Here is a 19,838-nt window from a genome sequence, read left to right as displayed (position 1 = left end):
AAGGGGGAAACTAAAGCATGGGGAGGAGTCGACCATGCCCTCTCCCACCCGTGCCTAAGCAGTACCACGCTGGGAGAGCAAAGCAGCTTTAAGGTTAAATGTATTCCTGAGTTCTGAATATCAAATTGGACTGTGATAAAGAAAAATTGGTTCAAATTTGGGTCAGAATTTCCTTCTGGGAAGAAATATGCTTTCCTGATAAACTGCTGAAGTAATTTTCTGATAAACTGTAACGAGATTAAAGCTTCTTCTGGGAAACCAGCCACTTCTTCAAATGACTAACAGTTGGGGGTCTAACGACCTTGAATCCAGTTGAGTAATAATTATCTAACCATTTCTTTACCTGTAAAGTGTTCCTTCCATGAGGAAATCATCGAATTGGTTTGTTTAGTCCTCTTCAATTGTGAAAGTTAATTATTTGCATCCTGTTGAGTCCTGCTCTTTCAACATAATGATTACAAAAATATTTCAGGGGTAGAAATATGTTGATGGATAAAGTAATTTTCATTGTCTCTGAAATCGATTATATACCTCAATACCCAATTTCTTAGAAATCACTCTAGGAATCACTCTCAACAGACTATCAAGACAAATTACAGAGATTTACAAAGACAAATTACAGAGATTTACAGGTGGTACCTCCTCAGTTTAAATGTCATTGGACAGAGAGACTGTATTATCTGTCTGTGTTTCACAGGTTCTGGGACCTGGTCATTTTTTACACCCATATCATATAAGCAGGACTTTCCTTCTCTAGGTATTACCTTAAACATGATCCTGCATCACATACGAATTATTTTAAAGGGTTCAAGGAAGGGAATGATATGACTAGGGTTTAACTTTAACCGGCAGTAATACAAAGCCCAATTATTCCAAAGCTATTGGTCAGGTTTCAAAATTAAAACTTTTCATCTAATTTAACCATGTTTTATATGTGAAGACATCTGTTTGCATCAGAAGCCAAATAATTATATACTCATACAGTGTTGGTAGTGATATGTTTAAATTGGTATAGCCCTTTGGAAAACGATTTGGTAATACGTATCAAGAACAATACATACTTGTATCCTTTGATTTGGTAGTCTAACTTCTACCCTAAATAATTAAAAAATATGTGAAGGAAGCTACAAGCAGGAATATTTCCTTCACAATATTTTTCATGGTAGTGAAAAATTAGAAGCAACCTGCGTATGTATCAACAGGGACATAGGAGGTAAATTTATGGTTATATCACTTAATAGAATATTGTGAAATTAATAAAATATTCATTAGAAAAACTATAACATGGAAAAAGAAAGAATAGAGTTGAATTTATACTATGATTTTAAGTACTTAAAACATATAAGAGAATACACAAAAATGATAAAAGTTGTGTTAGGATTATGGAGTTTTTCCTTCTGTTTTCAAAAATGTCTCTAATTTTGCACAAATGCTTTTGTTGTTTAAAATTAGCTTAAGCATTAGCAACATTTGCTTTAAATTTCTCAAGTCTTAGAATCACATATTATTGGCAATCCATGCTGAAATGGTACATAAAAATTTCTGTTTGCTGATGTTCAGCTGTTGGCAGACACAGTCAATTTTTTAGCTAAGTAAATGTCAATTGTTGCCATAGCACCTCTAAAATTACAATAAAGCTACATTATAATTGGCAGGGGTACTCTTGGGTAAATGTGGAGAAAAATCAAAAACTGATTAAGAAAAGACAAATGTCAACCTTCCCAGGCAGTTGACAGGATCAGTGACAATCAGGGACAGGACCTAAACTCAGTTTGAGGTCTTACTTCTTGGAAGGTACAGCACCAGTGGGGAAGATACTAAATATCGAATGATATCTGGTAAGTACTTGCACAGGTGATGGCACAGGATAGGAGAAGATGTGGTAATCGAAGGTATTCCAGATAAAGTAGATCCAAGAGCATGGTTTTTTTGTTTGTTTTTAAGATCAGGATGTGTTCAGAGAACAGAATAATCCAGTGTCTTGACAATAGGTTACCTATAAACTAAAGGAAGGGTAGAAGCAGGTAATAAGATTAGTGGAGGCTGAAGAACTTTGGTTTAATTCTGAATACAGTGTAGAGACTTTGAAGATATGTCACTGAAAAGAATGACAGACCTATGTTGATTCTAGGGTCTGCAAGGAATGAACAGGAAGGGAGATGAGAGGAAGAGGTTAAGTTGTAAGGTCTCTGCAATAAACCAGGATCTTCATTACATAAAATTACCTGGATTAGCCCTTCCAAAATATATTTTACTTTAAAAAGATTTAACCACATTATAACCAAGTTTTAGATGATTTCTGGCGCTCATAGAATTGGCACACAATATTGAATCAGATTGCAGAGGATTATTTTTACTCTGTGGCCAGATGCAGAGAAATATGTAAAGGTATTGAAGCCAATAAATATGTTGAAAAAGGCAAATTCTCACAAGTAAAAGGATTTGGAATTCTAGAAGGCAGCAGCTTATCAATAGCTGTATCCAGACTCTTCGGGGTACTGGGTTGCTTTAAATTAAGATTTCACAATAGCTCACCAGGATGTAAATTTTTCTAAGTATAAACTACTTTTAACCTTCTAGGCAATTGGGGTGTTGCTGAACAATAATCAAGACCATAAAAAAAGCTGTATGAGTTAACAGCAGACAAGATTTTTCTTTTTTTCAATTTATTTTTTGCTGTTTCCACCAGCATTAAAGCGTTTAGATTTTTAGAGTTCCTGGTCCCAGAATATATCATAATCCATTTAGATAACGGATTCAGGCCCAAAGCCTTTCTGACTCAGTAGAGAATAGGATGCAGATATCACCTTAAGAACTGGTTCAAAATCGCCTGACAGATTTGGCAATTACCTGAACATTTAATAAAAATGTATTCACTAACCAAATACCCTCAACTATCAAGCTAGCAGGTCTTTCATTTCAAAAGCAATCATTTCGGCGTATCAAACTATTGACATCTGGGCAGAGCCTCCGGCTTTTATTTACAAGCGCTGAGAAAGGAGCACTGTGGTTCAACAAATCCCAGGGACACGGAGCGGGCATCCCTCCCGGGAAGCGAGTCCAGTTCCGCCAGGAGGGAGGGGCAGGGAAAAGAGCCCGGGCGCCTGGGGCCGCGTGGCCTCTTCCTTCCAGGCGTCCCGGGGTGCCCTCACTCCCAGTCCCCGCCGTCTCATTTGCCGCCTTCCGACGCGTGACCCCGGCGCGCTCGCGTCCCGGGCCGGTGACAGGCGCGGGGTGCGCCAAGCGGTCCCATGTGCCCCCTCCCTCTCGCGGCCGCCGCAGTCACCGCGCCCCGAACCCCGCTCCGACTCCTCGGCAGAGGGCTCGCCGCCGCCATGTCTACCGCCAGGCCACTCAAATCCGTGGACTACGAAGTGTTCGGGAGAGTGCAGGGTAGGGGACCCCCCTACAGTGGGAGATCTAAGGTGTTAGGGGAGGAGGAGGAGAAAGCTGAGAGGAACACATCCCTTGATAAAGCCCCCGCATCGTCGTGGCCGGCACTTCCGCTCGGCCATGACACAGCAGCCGCGGGTGGGAAGGAGGCGAAGGGCGCATGCGCAAGAGAGCTGGTTGGGTGGTAGCGGGGGCGGTCGGAGAGGAGCGGAGGATTGGGATGCGGGAGAGGCTGGGGGGAGGAGGGATCGCGGGGCTCAGGGTGCGGATCGCCTAAGGCGGGGTGGGGGCGAAAAGAAGTCGGGGAGGGAGAAAGAGAGGGCCCTTGAACTAGTGGTCCCCGTTACTTGCCACTGAAACCACTGGGCTTGACTTTGAGTTTCGTTTCAGGAAGGACAATTAGATGGTGTTTGAAGGTTCACTTTGTCGGAGATTTTTTTTTTTCCCTGTGTAGCTCCTGGGAGAATTTAGTTATCTAATTTTTGATTTATAATATGTTTAAATCGCTGCAAAGGATTACTGTCTGGCTTATTGTAACTATTGTTATTTAATCACTGAAATTTATCCAATGGAATACAAATACGGCAATGATTTAGTATTTACCAACATTTATTCAAAGTACAGATTTTTAACAGTGGGAAATTTTGCATCGTACCTTTTCTCTTTGAATTTGATTTCCATTCCATTTCTCTCACAGAATTTTATCCCACTGTTAAGCTTGAGAGTTTCTGATTGGCCCTAACCAACCACACTTTACTGCAATATGTAGGTACATACATATGTATGTGTGCACATTCATATATTTTACATATATTTTCTTAATTTCCTTTGACTACAAAGCTGTGTTCATTTTTTTTCTTCTGGCTTGAGTTACAATTGTGATTATTATTAGAATACAATTGATGAAAATCATATAGATACATTTAAAAGTATGATAAACATTATTCAGTTTTAAAGGTAAATTTGTATTGGAAATTTATTTCTTAAGGAGAAAGCTGGGGGTGTTTTTGGAACCTTGATTAAAGGAAGGATTGGATTATCCTTGTACTCTAGTGGTTTTTACACTTTGGGGCAGTGTACCAGGGTAAGATTAAAGATGGGAGAGAGTATGCCTTTTGTAAAGAGATGGGCCTTTCTTTCAAGAGTGACTGTGAAGAGGGAAGTGGGAAAGGAGAGTCACAGCAGACTACAGGTGCCTTCTCAGGCAGCTCAGTTTTAGGGATGAATAGACACGGAAGTTGAAGACCTCGAAGTTGATTTCTTAAAATTATCTGTGCTTTGTACCCTTCAGCATGTCTTTGGACACGCCCAAGATTATGATACTCTAGATTGAAAATTGCTACAATAGGTCATTCAGACACATGGCATAAAATATGAAAATGATGGCAATCACCTGACAAAATATTTGATCTACTGGACAGAGATGGCAGTGTAGTTAAGGAGAGTGTGAGAGAGAGAGAGAGAGTGTGTGTGTGTGTGTGTGTGTGTGTGTGTGTTGTATGCACATGGGTGGCATTTACTGGGGATGTTCCATGTGCTGAGCATCTTACTGTTATTTACTTAAGCCTCATCACAATTTTGTGAGATATATGCCTTAATCCTGTGTTAACAATGAGAAAACAGGTAGAGAGGGTCAGTAACTTGGACAAGTGCTTAGTCGACAAATGGGATTTGATCCTTTATCTTTCTAACTCGAAAACCTGTACTTTTCCATTATGCGGTGTTTTCTGATAATACATAATGTATTTTTATTGATTTTAACTATATAATTGCACTTTTATCCATATGGTGGTCAAATGGTATATGAAAATTGACTTTTGGCAACAGTACACATAGAAGAAAGAGAAATGTGCTATACATAAACAGTTGGGTTTAAAAAAATCAGCTTTAGGGCAGTAACTCCTATCGTTTGCAGTACATTAAATGGCAGAGAGTACTACTGATTTATCAAGGCATAGTATGTGGAACAAATTAACAATCACATATTTGCACACATGCAGTGACATTAGCTGAGAGTTTGGGATGTGCCAAGCTCTAGTGTTCGCTGATTTATATGCATTGACTCATTTAGTCCTCAACCCTCTGACTTCAGCCACTTTCTACAGTTAATGAATGATGCAGTTGAGGTGTAGTGGAGTAACTTTCCCAGCTCACACAGTAAGTTAAGTAGTAGTACTGGGGTTTCAACCTTGACAGTCTAATACCAGAGCCCATGCTCTTAATCACTGTATCCTATTGATTCTCCTCTCAGTAGCCTTTCCACCATTATTTTGCTTTCCTCCTAAGCTGTGCACTGAACACATACATACCCTGAAGCAGGACTTTTGGACCTGGCCATCTGGACTGTGCCAGATGATGCTGAGGACATTTTTATGGTCTTTTTGGGTCTAAGGGAGTTTAACCTGGTCAGTAAGCAGTCGGCACATTCAGAACTACAGCCTCTGACTGTCTCTCTGTTGCTAGCTGGCACTGTCACTGTGGCTGTATGTCAGTCTATGTCTCTCTGTGTCTCACAAAACTGCTCACAGTTTTCTCATGAATTACCTAAGAAATAAATACAAACCATTAGCTTTTTGCCTGAATCATAATGATTATGTAGAAATAATTGACAATAAAAATGAAAATTTTTAATTTTAATAATGTAAAATGGAGAATAAAAGAGACTCTTAAAAGTATGGAATAGTAAAATCTTAGTGAATGCTAGCTTCTTAGAATTAATAGCTATGAAAGTAAATTTACAATGGAGGAAGCTGTAATTAGGAGCATTTGATATGGACAAAATATAGATTGATAAATAAAATTGTCATTAAAACATTTAAATGAAAAATATTCACAATGAAAACTTTCAATGACATAAAAATGAACATGGGAAAAACAGAAAATGACTGAACTGTTCTGATGGAAATTTGATCAGTGAATTAAATTAGCTTCTGGAGGTTTTGACAGAAAATATTTTCTAACCCAGAATGAGGTAGATTGTTACATTTAGTACGTTCAAATTTAAAACATCCTTGGTGATAAAGTGGTAGTCAAAATGTTCTAGGGGTCAACTGTCCTCTGCCTTGTTCTCAAATACACACTCTAATTTTCAAACAGATTGTGTTCCAAGAATTAGTTTGTAAGTTGGTTGTTTGAAATTCAGGAAAATAAACTTACAGGAATAATATTAGAAATAGTGGGTTCACTTCTTAGGCCCTTCTGCAAAGTCTACTCATAGACTCATAGAATTCTTGACAAATAATCAATAAAAAAATCTATAATGAGAATAGAAAAGTGTTTCATTTGAGCCAAACTGAAGATTATGGCACGGGAGACAGCCTCTCCAATAACTCTGAGGAACTGCTCCTGAGAAGCATGGTTTTCAGCACAGTGTTATATCTTGTCGGAACAAAGAACATTAAGCAAATTAGGGGTACATCCCGACAAGGTTTCAAAAAAACAGATCAGCATGTACACAGCAGAGGGAGTCTTGTCATTGAAGGAGTGTCAGCATTGGTGTCCCAGAAAGGGAGGCATTTAAATCTTTATTTTTAACATGGACATTCTTTACTTCCAGTCAATGTGCCTTTTTCTTTGATAATGAAAGCAGGTGTGAAATGAGTTAAATTAGCTTATGGAGCTTTTTTTTTTTTTTTTGATAGGCTACAAACAGGCTGTTCTACTTAGCATAAAATTCGAGTTAACTCATACATAAGCCAGAATGACTTCCCCATACCCCAGTATGTGAACATTTCTTCCATTAGGCTGCTGCTGCTCTCCACTGCTGTTTCCCTTCCTCTGTTTTTTTAAATAATTTTTTTTTGGTTTGAGAACAGTTTTAGATTGATAGGAGGGTCGGAAAGATAATATAGAGAGTTCTTGTATTCTCCACATCATTTCCTCTGTTATTAACATCTTACATTAGTATGATACATTTGTCACAAGCAGTGAGCCAATATTGATTCATTATTATTAACCAAGGTCTATACTTTATTCAGATTTCCTTAGTTTTTACCTAAAGTCCTTCTTCTGTTCCAGGATTCATCCAGGCTGTGGCATTACCTTTAGTCATCCTCTCCTCTTAGTCTCCTTTGCGCTGTGACAGTTTCTCAGATTTACCTTGTTTTCCATGACCCTGGCGGTTTTGAGAAGTACTTTGAGGCTAGGTACCTTGTAGAATACTCCCAAATGAGGATTTATCTGGTATTTTTATTATGATGGGACTGAGGTTGTGGGTTATTGGGAGGAAGACCGCAGTGGTCGAGTGCCATTCTCGTCGCACAGTATCACGGGTGCACACTAGCAACGTGACTTATCACTGTTGATGTACACCTTGATCACTTGGCTGAGATAGTGTTTGTTCACTGATAAGTTACTCTTTTTTCCCCTCCCTTTCCACCCTCCATTTTTTATCTTCACATTCTTAAGAAGCTCCGTGTTTTTTCCCACCAATTTCTGTTGCTTTGGGGGCTTTGGGATGAGAGATAGGGGATTAAGAGACTGGCTCTCTGTTTTTAGAGTGTTTTTAACTATGGCTTGACCTATAATGTTCCTGTAAATGTTTATACAATTACATCTAGAATAATAGAATCTGAAAATTTGAAAGGGAAATTGATTAAGCTGTGTATAGATTTTTTGATGTTTTACTAACTCTCAAGTGACTATTAAGGTAAAATACTCAGGTAGAAATGAATTGTGGTGATTGGTTAGTTTCCTTGTGCATTGGAAATTCAGTAGTTTGTTTTTGACAGCATTAACTCAGATTTAGAATACGAATATCTTATTGGAATACAGGAATAAATAGCAGTTTTCTGTAAGATTACTTAAAATGAAAATTGGGATGAATTACTAAATAGCTTTGTGAGACACCACATGATTTAGGGGTACACATTTTTCTTTATGTAGACAGGTCAGTGGAAAAGCTGTTTTAGAGGTTGAAAATTTTAGTACATTAAAGTCAAGAGACATGTTTAACTCTAATTCCCTTTCTCATCTTTTTCCTATAGCATTTCATTCGTAGTTCTGTTCTGCTTCTTGTTTTGACTTCTCTTTAATCCATTCTCCTTTCACTACAGTTATTTGTGTACACATATCTGTGTCTCTCACTAGACAATAAGGATAGTATTTTGAAGGTCAAGCTAGCTTGTTTTTATATGTCCTCCAGGCCATGCTTCTGGTGGGGACCTCCAGCGTAGCTCAAGTTAAATGGAAGTGCTTGAGGATAGTTGGCTTAGAGAAGAAACAGTAGTGTAATGGCTATTTCACTCTTTGAAAGATGCCCTGGTGTGTGGCTCCAGGGGGACAGATCCTGGATGGATGGTGAAAGGGTAAAGTGAAGCAGAATTTTATTCTGCAGAAGGAAGGCCTTTCTAACAATAAAAGTTGTTTAAAATCATTAAGGGCTACTTTGTAAGATAGTGACTGGATGACTTCTTGCACTCAAAATTGACATGTCAAGTTGGATCCCCCGGTGAAGGGGTGGAGTTCAATATAAAAATTTGATTTTACACGAGAGGATGCTGACATTTAAAATCCACCACATGGTTTCTGTAAATGTCAACATTTCTTTGTAGATTCCAAGTATGATTTGCTTTGCGCACATTCACCTCCAAGTTTCTCACTGACACATCTTTCCACAAAGCGAGGTCCAGTTGCCTCTGATTGAACCCTGACTGAGCTGCATATTGTGTTTGAGGCGTTCTTAACCGAAGCAGCTGATGTCTGTCCCAGTTTCCAGAGCAGTGTGTCTGTAAAAACCCCACATGTGTCAAATCAGCTCCCTTCTCTTTAGCAAGCGAGGTGGCAGCAGTGCAGAGAGGCCATGGGAGCCCATGGAAGCATCTTCTCCAGCACAGACCCTGTCCCCAGAGTGCTCTGTTCCAGCCTGTGTGGAGCAACTGCTGAAGATCTGTCTCCACATACCCCCCTCCTTTTTTTTTTTCCTATATGGACCTCCCTGTGTTGCACAGCATGCTTCAAACTAGGAATCAGGACTCTCAAAAAGACTCTGAGAAAATTCCAAGTGGATTATGGAGATTTGAGCAGTTAATTCCCACATGGTTCACTGCTTCACAAAGTTGATGGGCTGGAGGTCCTGACATCTCTTGATACACATTCCTTCTAAGTCTTCAAAATAAGGGTCGTGGTTGAGGGCCCTAGTCAGTAAGACCCCTCTTTATTATGTGAGTTATTGACAAGTAATACAACGAGTAAAGCAGAGTTCTGGGGGTGTGCTGTCAGTCTTGAGGGAAGTGGACTTTATAATAAAATGTACTGTGGAATTGAACACACCAACCCAGGCACAAGCAGGGCTCCCTCAACAGGCAGAGCAGAAGAGATGATCCCTTTGAGTAACTAATTCCCAGGAGAAGGAGGAAGAGGAAGCACCTGGGATATGTATGTTTCTCCTTTAAAAAAAAATGAGCTGTAAAATCTAGAGAGAGCTCAACTATTACTTTAAGATGATCTGCACAGCACAGTTAGGGGAGAAGTCAGGGAGGTTGTACGCTGAGCAAAATCAGAGAACGACTGCCCTTGGTCTACAGAGAAAGGTAGGAAGGACTACATCACAGTCCTGTTTTCTGCTTTCCTTTTTTCGGTGTGTGTGACATTTTTAAAAACTGAGATCTAATGCACATAATATTAAATATAATCTTTTAAAGCTTTCAAAGCATACAAATATAGTGTGGTTTTTACTATGTTCACAGTGCTTTGCAGCTGTCACCACCATCTAACTTAGAACATTTCCATCACCCCGAAGAGTCCCTGCCCGACAATTCCCTTTACCAGTCATTCCCCATCCCACACTCCACACTTCCCCCATCCCTCAGCCAAGGTCTCTGTGATTTCCTTGGACTTTACCTCATGGTTTCAAGGTGGCTGCTGTAGCTTCAATCGTTACATTCACCTTGCAGTCAGGAAGAGGGAGGCTACAAGGACGAAATCCCTGGCTGAACCATCTCCTGTGAAATAGTTTTCCTGAAAGCTTCAACCAATGACTGCTTATATCTCACGGGCCATTTCTTTTATAAGAAAGACCAGGAACTATAGAAGGGCATGTTGCTGCCCAAGTAAAATCAGAATTCTGTTAGAAAAGCAGAAGGGAAAAATGGATTTAGTATAGGCAACTAGTAGTGTCTGCCATGCATATTCACATACTAAAGAAATTTAACAACGTAATAATTACATTTGGTATTCTTTCCCAAAGAGTGATGCTTTCTGATTACTGAAAGACTTTGATCTCCATGATCTCAACCTCAAAACACTTCATCCACAACCAAGATAACCTAAATTTCTATTAAATACATATCGAGTCTTTCATATATGACTTATCTCAGTCTAGTGTTTTTTCCATCCATCACTGCTTAAAGCAATGAATAACACTTGTATTATCTACCTGTTTGTCAAGCAGTATGAACTTAGCCTCAAATTAAGTCTTAAAGGACAGTCCTTTAGTTCTACTGTTTTAAGATAAGTGTATGTGTGCCCATTATCATTCACAGTTATAAATACAGCCACCATATCCTGCTCTAGTCTCCTATCCCAAGTCCTCTAAGTTCTGTAGACAACCAATTTTTTTTCTCAGTTCTTGTGTTGTTAAACTTTCATTTGTAAGCCACATACTCATATTAATATTTCTTGATTTTTTTAAATTAGGCATTATCTAGTGACTTCTTTCAACTCTTTATAGCATATAGTATATTATGTATAAACAGACACACATACACACACCAAACACTATGTATTACCATTTAGGTTAAGTTCTACTAGAATCAATACAGAATTTTTATGATTCTTTCCATCTTTGAATGCAGTAAATTTATCATCATCACTTTGAAATTAAACTTAAATTCTGGTCAATATCATTATATATATATATTTGCAATGTTAATAATGAATTATTACAGGACAAATAAAACATTTCACTTAAATATACTCCAGATGATTTTTCTTTCCTTTATTTATTGAACTATGTGCCAAGCTTTGGTCTAGGTGTTGGGGGCATAGTGGTGAACAAGACAGAAAAAATCCTGCCCTAAAAGAACTGACAGTGAAGACAGGAAATGAACATAAAGTAAACAGATAAATAGATAATAATGTAATATGTTAATCAGTGATATGCATATCCAGGAAATGTATACAAGTACATTGTTGTCTTAGATAAGTGGTCAGGGAGTATATTTCTCTGTGAACATGACATTGGTGCAGAGATGTGAATGATGAGAAGGAGCCAACCATGAGAAGATCAGGGGAAAAGCATTTCAAGCAGAGGGAACAGTAAATGGAAAGGCCGTGAGGCAGGAATATGCTTGGGATGTTGAGGAACACAAAGAAGGAACATTTGGCTGGAATGGAATGAGCAAAGGCGAGTCTTAAGAGGTGAGGTAGAGCATTAGAAAGGGGCCTGGAGGCTGTGGTAACCAGAATATATTTTATTTTGAAGGTAAATGGGGAGCTACTATAGGGTTTTAAACTGGGGAAAGAAGTGATTCTATTTTACTTAAGAAAAGAAAACCACCTTGGCTGCTTTATGGAGACTAGACTGTAGGAGGGCAGAACTAGATGCAGGGACACTACTTGAGGAGGCAGTTGCTGTGGATTAGTTGAAAGACAATGATACCTTGGACCAGGGTGTAAAAACATCTTTACGCATTTTTCTAGAAACAGTTGAAACAGAATTAAGCTATTGTTTAGCAAGTCTTAAACGAAGTTTGGGGCTAGAAATCATTAGTAAAATGAGTGCGATGATATGGTTTTGAATATTTAACTATGGTATCAGGAGACGGTGATCCCGGTTTTGGGACTTTGCACATGCTCTTCCATGTGTAATGTTATTCCATTCTCATCATACTAATTTTTGCTCATCATTTCCATCTCAAAGACCCTGTTTCAATAAACCTACCCTAAAATCACCCAAGACTGGGTCATTTGTTTGTCCTGTGAACTCCTACTTGCATCCTGGTTTATGCGTTTTACAACTCACCATAGTTATATTTTTATTTATTTTTTAACATTTTCTTCTTTTTTCTTTTCCCCCTAGTTTTATTGAGATATAATTGACACACCACACTGTATAAGTTTAAGGCATACAGCATAATGATTTGACTTATGTACGTCATGAAATGATTATCACAGTAAGTTTAGTGAACATCCATCATCTCGTATAGGTCATCACAAAATTAAAGAAATAGGAAATTTTTTTTCCCTGTGATGAGAACTCAGGATTTACTCTCTTAACGACTTTCATATCTAACATACAGCAGTGTGAATTATGTTTATCATGTTGTACCCTACATCCCTAGTCTTACATATCTTATAATCAGAAGTTTGTCCCTGTTGTGTTCTGCGTTTCAATTGCCAGTTGACTTGTCTGTCTTCCCCACTGGACTGTAAGCTCCTAGATGGCAAGGACTGTCTTATTTATTTATCTCATTCTCTGCATTTAGAATTAGACAATTAATGAATATTTGTTAAGTGAATAGTCAGAATGTCGAATAGTCTGCTTATTAAATATATCTGAGATGCCTTGTTCTTAGACTATGTCTGTGTGGAACTAGTTATTATATCAGTAGACTGCAGTAGGTAATTTCCTTAACTCTGCAATGTGTGGAGTACCTCTTTTACAGATTTCTCAAACCCTGTAACTGTAAGCAAATGGCCTTTTTGTCATCAGTAAATAGATGGTGAAACAGCTGCTGGGGATTCATAATTGTTGAAAGGTATTATTCCTCACGGAGGCGTAGAGGTGGGGATGGGGGTGCCGGCGGGGTGGAGGTTAGGGGTGGGCAGCATGTTTCAACCTTCTCTCTGGCAGCTCCGGTATTTCTGGTGGTGGGTAATAAGGATGGGAGCAGTGATCAAAGTGACAGGCTGCATAGGCTGCTCCAATACCAAGTCCAATTAGAGCGCAGGACAGGGTTTTTGTTTTTTGCCTTTTCATTGTCCATAGTTTTTTTCACTTAGTGCTGCCGACTTATGAAATAGCTGAGGCAATATTGATATGCAAAGACGAACTTGAACAGCATCGGTGGGAAACACATCAGATCTGCAGCATCCTACAAGATTTGCATTTTCCCCCTTGTGATACAATTCTTTACCTGAAATATAAGTCCTTTTCAAACCTTCCCCAGACCTTCCTTTAAGATGGAGCCAACCATTGATTCTAAACTTTAGTGGGCATAAAATCACCTGGAGAGCATATTAAAACTGGATTCCTGGACTCCATCTGTAGTGTTTCTGTTTCTTTAGGTCTGGGAAGGGGCCCAAGAACTTAATTTTCTAAAAAATCCTCAAGTGATGCTTATGCCTCTGGTTCATGGACCACAATTTGAATAGGCAAGAGCTGGACCATATGTTTCCAATTTCTGTTTACTTCAGTTGATATGCTTTCTTTCCTTAATGTCAGCATTATTTGGGGCTGTGCACTGTTAAGGAACTCAGAGGGGACTATGCACATTATGCCCGAACCCAGACCTTCAGCTCTACTTGGTTAACATCTTCCAGGATCCCCTCAGTCTTAGGATAAAATGACTGCACGGTTGACAGTTCTGCCTGTTTTGTCTTCTCTTCTGTACGGTCCGGTTGACCTGAAGTTTCTCATGAATTTTCTGCCCCTTCCTTTGATATCTACTAGCTCCTGTCTTTCTCTCCATCTGTATAACAGAATGCCTTTCTGATTCCCCTTCAGATCAATAGTCCCCACTCATCATTCCTCCATATTTTATGTGTATCTTTTAGAGTATTTCATAGCCCCATAAAAATTTCATTTGTGATAGTATCCTGTTTTTATTGCTTCACTGCTCTTTTTCTTCATTTTCATTTGGTACCGTAATACACAACCATCAGGAAACAAATGATACTCCTTGTTATGATAAATCTGCTTACAAAACTACATAAAATTACTTAAGCCACTGATCTCTTTTTCTGTATCCTCTTAACCAGGCTCAGTTGCTGTTTGTGGAAGCAATATCTTTGGACCTTTCTGAGATTGGTTTGATCTATCCCCTGTGATTTGCCAATATATTTTTTTCCCTTAATTTAAAAAAACCCTGAGATATAATTTACATTCAGTAACATTTATCCTTTTTAGCATACCGTCATGTAACCACCACCACCACCACCACCACCACAACTGAGATACAGAACAGTGCCATCACCCCCAAAAGTTCCCCTCATGCTCTTTTTGGGCTCTCCTCTCCTTCCCACTCCCAGCCCTTGTCAATCAGATCAGTTTCCTGTCCCTGTAGTTTTGCCTTTTCCAGAATGTGGAATTAAAATTAAAATAGAAATGTCCTATAACATTTAAACTTGAATTTAGAGAAGACATTCTAAAAGCTGAGGATGGGTAAATTTTATGCCAATATACTTAGCTGTTCTTGTAATAAGTATTTTGTTTTATTTATCATTTTAAAATAGAATGAACTACTCAGCCATAAAAAAGAGCAAAATAATGCCATTTGCAGCAACATGAATGCACCTAGAGATTATCATACTAAGTGAAGTCAGACAGATATCATATGATATCACTTATATGTGGAATTTAAAAAATGATAGAAATGAAATTATTTACAAAACAAAAGCAGATTCACAGAAATCAAAAACAAACTTCCTGGTTACCAAAAGGGAAAGGTGGGGAGGGATAAATTAGGAATTTGGGTTTAGCAGATACAAACTACTATATATAAAATAGATAAACTATAAGGTCCTACTGTATAGCACAGAGAACTATATTCAATGTTTTGTAATAATCTATAATGGAGAAGAAGCTGAAAAAGAATATGTGCATATATAGCTGAATCACTACGCTGTACACCAGAAACTAACACAACATTGTAAATCAATTTTACTTCAATAAATAAATTAATTAAATAGAATGAATATGCAGTTTAGCATTTCATTATACTTTAGTTTCAGAATCTTACTCTTCTTCTCCAAAGAAATTTTTCTTTTCTCTTTTCATTTTAAAAGAAAATAATTTTTTAAAAAATGTTTTCTTAATACATTCAGATATTAAATGTTTTGTTTCTGTCATTTACTTACTATTTAATAAATTATATGACAGTCAAGTCAGGAAATATGTAATTTTTTTAAAGGTAGACAAGCTGACATTTCTTTTTATCCTTCTCTTCTACAGGTGTTTGCTTCAGAATGGTAAGTCTGTACAATCTGTTTATTATTTTTGCCTTTCCCCCCCCAAGTTATTTCTAGTCACAGAGACAGAGCAATTTTCTACTTAGCACTAACCTATTGCTTGTTTCCTGTCCTTGATAGCAAATGAAGAAATATTCATATTTCTTTCAAATTACTGGTTGAGATTTTTATTAAGGATGTCTTTTAAAAGCAGTCTATTAAAAATATTACAGCCTTCCTAGTTTTTTGTAAATATTTCTGTGAATTTCAAAGTTACTTCTCTCAGGGTGATCCAGTAAAGCATTTTGATTAGGTATATTTAATACATAGTATGGGATCTTCCACTTGTTCTGCATGGAAGAAACTCTCCAGGCAAGGGTACATATTTTGAATTATAAAATAAGAAATGCCCATGTTGCATAAGGAAGTGTTTCCTTGGTTTCTCAAGTTAAAATATTGCTTTTTAAATATTTATTTTAAAAGACTTTACAAATACCTATTTTTTTTAAATATAGTACTCCTTTCCTAAATATTAATGTGGCATGTATTTTCACCTACTGTCTGAGCTGGGAATCAGTAGCTGGGTGTCTGTTCCTAACCTCTGAGGGTTCTAACAGGTTCCCACAAGTAAATTCTCTGCATTTTGAGGTGATCCCACCCTCTGCAGTTCAGATGGCCTCCTTTTTCCTTATTATCTGTGAAGGCTCACCTTAGTTTCAGAACCAGCCCTTCCATCAATCCCATCAAGCAGCTGGATTGTCTCAGTTTGTGTTGCTTCTTTCAGCTGGGGACACGGGGTTGTAGAGCTCTTGTTCATCCTGTCCCCCAAACAGGAGAAGAGCATGTTTCTAAAAAGGGCTAGCAGACGAGAGCTATGAGAATTTTAGTATGATGTAGTTCAAATAATTCAAAACCAAAATATTGCTGGGTTTTCATTTGGCAGTAGCATAACTGAATTTGGAACCAGGAAAAGGAATTTTTAAAAACTATTAAGAATAATAGGAGAAATAAATTTACCCAGAGACAATTACAACATTTGTGTGGCAAGTCCAGAGCCAACAGAAAACATTGGAGTCGTTTAATCCAATACTTGATACTGATCATAACTGGATATTTTTTCTCAGTGAGTAAGAATCTTGGAGTGATTATCACCTGGAACCCAGATTGACAATGTAATGTAGCGTTAGCAGGCGTGAGGGCAACGCAGCCAAATTTTACGGATCCCAAACATGTCATGTAAGCTGTTTTCTGAAGTACTTCCCGCTATCAGTCTATCTTCTCATAACATGTCTGTCTTTACTGAAAGTGGAATTTAATGAAAAATACCACTTCAGTGAAGGATCTTGTAAATATAGCTATTACCATAGGTCAGCTACACAATGGTTGGCCTAGACTCTATTGTAGAAAAACATGATCAGCTTAGTACTTTTTGAATGTTAAAATCAGGATGCTCTCAGACTTTTGATGATGGACTTCATCTCTCTTGTTTTCTCCTGAAACCAGTACACTGAAGATGAGGCTAGGAAGATAGGAGTGGTTGGCTGGGTGAAGAACACCAGCAAAGGGACCGTGACAGGCCAGGTGCAAGGCCCCGAGGAGAAAGTCAATTCTATGTAAGTAATAAGACTAATAACACACTCGTGCAACTTCTGAACTGATTTCATGTTTGGTGATTGGACAATAAGCCAGCAGTATTGATGAAACGAATTCAGTTTGTAGGTTATCAGTAATCTAACATGCTTTTAGGCAGACCAGCAAAGAAATTCTCGGAGTCAAAAGCGGAATTTCTGCCTTTGGGAATGGATTTCCCACTTGGGGAGGCCATCAAAAAGAGCAGTAGCATCACTCTCCCATCTGTATGAACTGTGTTCTGTTCAGTTTCCTCTAACATGAGGAAAACATCCCCGTCCAAGTATTGCTTACCTGGAGTGGTTGTGGCAGAAGCATTGTGCTGTAGGATGGTTCTTGAAGTTCTTAAAGAGCCTGCAAGGCAAAAATGTTGCCATCTCCTTTTTATTGTTTAAACATCTTATTTATCTAATTGTAATTTTACTTTTACTGTCAATGAACATGTGTTTGATGAGCTGTATGGTTGCCATAATGAGTCCTCTCAGTCCAAGGGGAACAGATTCAGTAATAGGGAAAAAAGTGCCCTTTGTACACCACGTCATTTTCAAAGACCTTGTCTTTTCAGCTTCCCGATTTCCACTGCTCTCTGTAGCGTTTTTGCTCTAAGTGAAAATAGCTACTATTTACTGAGCATTTGCAGCACGTTAGGCAGTATACTAAACACTTTACATGAATTAGCTCATGTAATCTTCACAGCAATCTTATGAGGTAGGTACTAATTAATACCCAGTTTATTTTATTTTATCGTTTGCAATTTATCTTTGTTTTCTTTACTTAATGTTTTTAGATTTCAAAAGCAATAATTTTTTTTGCTTATTATAATAAGTGAAGTAATAAAATACAGGGAGGTATAAAAGCAAAGCTAGTAATTGGTCCCTCCCATTTATTTCTCTCCCTTTATGTAACCTGAGCCAGTGGCTTTGTGAATCCTCTGTGAAGCTTAGCCTTTCACTTGAAAATATTTAAGAGTACATTTATACTTAGGATTTTGCTTGTTTTTACTGAAATAGAATACTTTATGCATTTTTTTATAACTAGTTTTTTCACTTTATGTATATTCAGCAGTCAGGAAACTTGTAACTACCAATTTCTTATTTTTCCTAATTTCTTTGTGTATAAGGTACATACTTGCATTTGTGTGTAAAACTGTACCCCAACTTGAAAAGTGGGGTGCACAAATTCAATTTCATAAAATATGGGTGACAGTAAATGAAAAAAACTATTTTTCAGTAGGATTGTCACAAAATACAAAAAAGAAAGGATTGTGAGACTTAACATTGACAGAACTAATAGGTCAATGGATGAGAAAAATGCCAAGTTACCATGAAACAGTTTGAGAATGAGGACTACATGGAGGATGGGCACTCGTGCCAATCATGTTATATCCCAATCCATGTTATAGCAGATTTTTGATAATTTCCTTAACATCTATGTAATTGTATCATACATTCTGCCCAGTTTTTTCTCACTAGCCCCTGCACACCCCCTCCCCTGCCACACTGACAGTCATTTATGTTAGCAACCTGGTGTGTTTTCTTTTGTGTTTTGTCTCCATGTCCTTCACACACACACACACATATACACACTCACTTGGGTGCACATATATTTTGGGGGTTTATTCAATATCTGCTTTTTAAAAACAGGATCATGGTGTATGCCCCTCCCTGCATCTCACTTTTATCATTCAAAAATACACCTAGGAAAGTCCCTCCAAGTCAAATGTTACATACAGCACTAGTTCAGTCTTTTTAATGGCTGCTTAATATTCCACAGTATAGGTATATCATTATTTATTCCTTATTGCTAGGAACTCATTGTGTTATTTTTTATTTGTATTTTTTCCCCTGCAATAAGAGCAATGCTGTAATAAACACTTTATTGGTGATTTTATTTTAGGGGATAAATTCCCAGGAGTGTGATTGGTTGACTAAAGTTTCTATGTACTTCTACTTTAAAAATATTTGTCAGACAGCTTTTCAAAACAACTGTAAGCAATTTACATTTTTGAAAATCTTCGTCATGTTGGCAATTGGTACTGTTGCTCTCTCTTTTTCTTTTATCTGTTTGAGAGTAGTGACGTGTTATTTTTTACTGTAATTTACGTTTCTCTAATTATTGGTTCGTTTGTGCATCTTCATGCATGTGGACTTGTTCACACAAATTCTCTTTTCACAACCTTTACCCATTTTCCCACTGGATTGCTGGTCTCTTGCCAGTTTTTAACAGCACTTTGTATATTGGTGATGACTACTAGCTCATTATCTGTTATCTCTTTTGCAACTGTTTTCCGGAATTTATCATTTGCCTGTCAGTTTTGTTTATGATAGCTTTTGCAACATAAATTGTGTTTAATTTTTGTAAACTCAGATATGGCTATTTTTCCTTTCTGGTTAAAAAACAGATTGTAAGTGCTGTTTCTTAGCCTTCCTTCTAACTTTTTGATGCTTTATTTATTACATTAGGCATTTCTCCAGCTGGAATTTGTTTTTTATTTACAATATGAGACTGGGGACTATTTTCTACCAGATGGGTAGCCAGTTGTGCCAGCACCATTTGTTAGATAGTCACTCTTTCCCCATTGAATTGAAATGCATTTTGGTCATATGTTAAAATCTCATATAAACTGGATTTTATTTCTGGATTCTTTTTTCTGGTCCACTGATTGATTTATCTGTTCTGATACTAATACTTGATATTGATTTAATTAC

The 19,838-nt window shown here is 37.7% G+C and overlaps 1 protein-coding gene across 10 annotated transcripts in view; it reads left to right on the top strand.

The window, feature by feature from the left end:
* ACYP2 (acylphosphatase 2) overlaps window positions 1–19,838 on the top strand; it is a 219,702-nt gene that overhangs the window by 96,591 nt on the left and 103,273 nt on the right. For 9 of the 10 annotated variants that reach the window (XM_072937743.1, XM_072937742.1, XM_072937749.1 and 6 more), the window contains exons 4-5: window positions 15,506–15,522; window positions 17,005–17,114. In XM_072937743.1, coding sequence (XP_072793844.1) covers window positions 15,506–15,522; window positions 17,005–17,114 — 127 coding nt within the window. Of the gene's footprint in view, window positions 1–3,061; window positions 3,394–15,505; window positions 15,523–17,004; window positions 17,115–19,838 lie in introns of those variants that run through there. The other variant, XM_006211271.4, reaches the window with a different exon arrangement.

This window comes from Vicugna pacos, chromosome 15, assembly GCF_048564905.1.
Source record: "Vicugna pacos chromosome 15, VicPac4, whole genome shotgun sequence".
Lineage (NCBI taxonomy): Eukaryota > Metazoa > Chordata > Mammalia > Artiodactyla > Camelidae > Vicugna > Vicugna pacos.
Note: the sequence above shows the minus strand (reverse complement) of the source record. Positions and strands in the feature narration are given on the sequence as shown.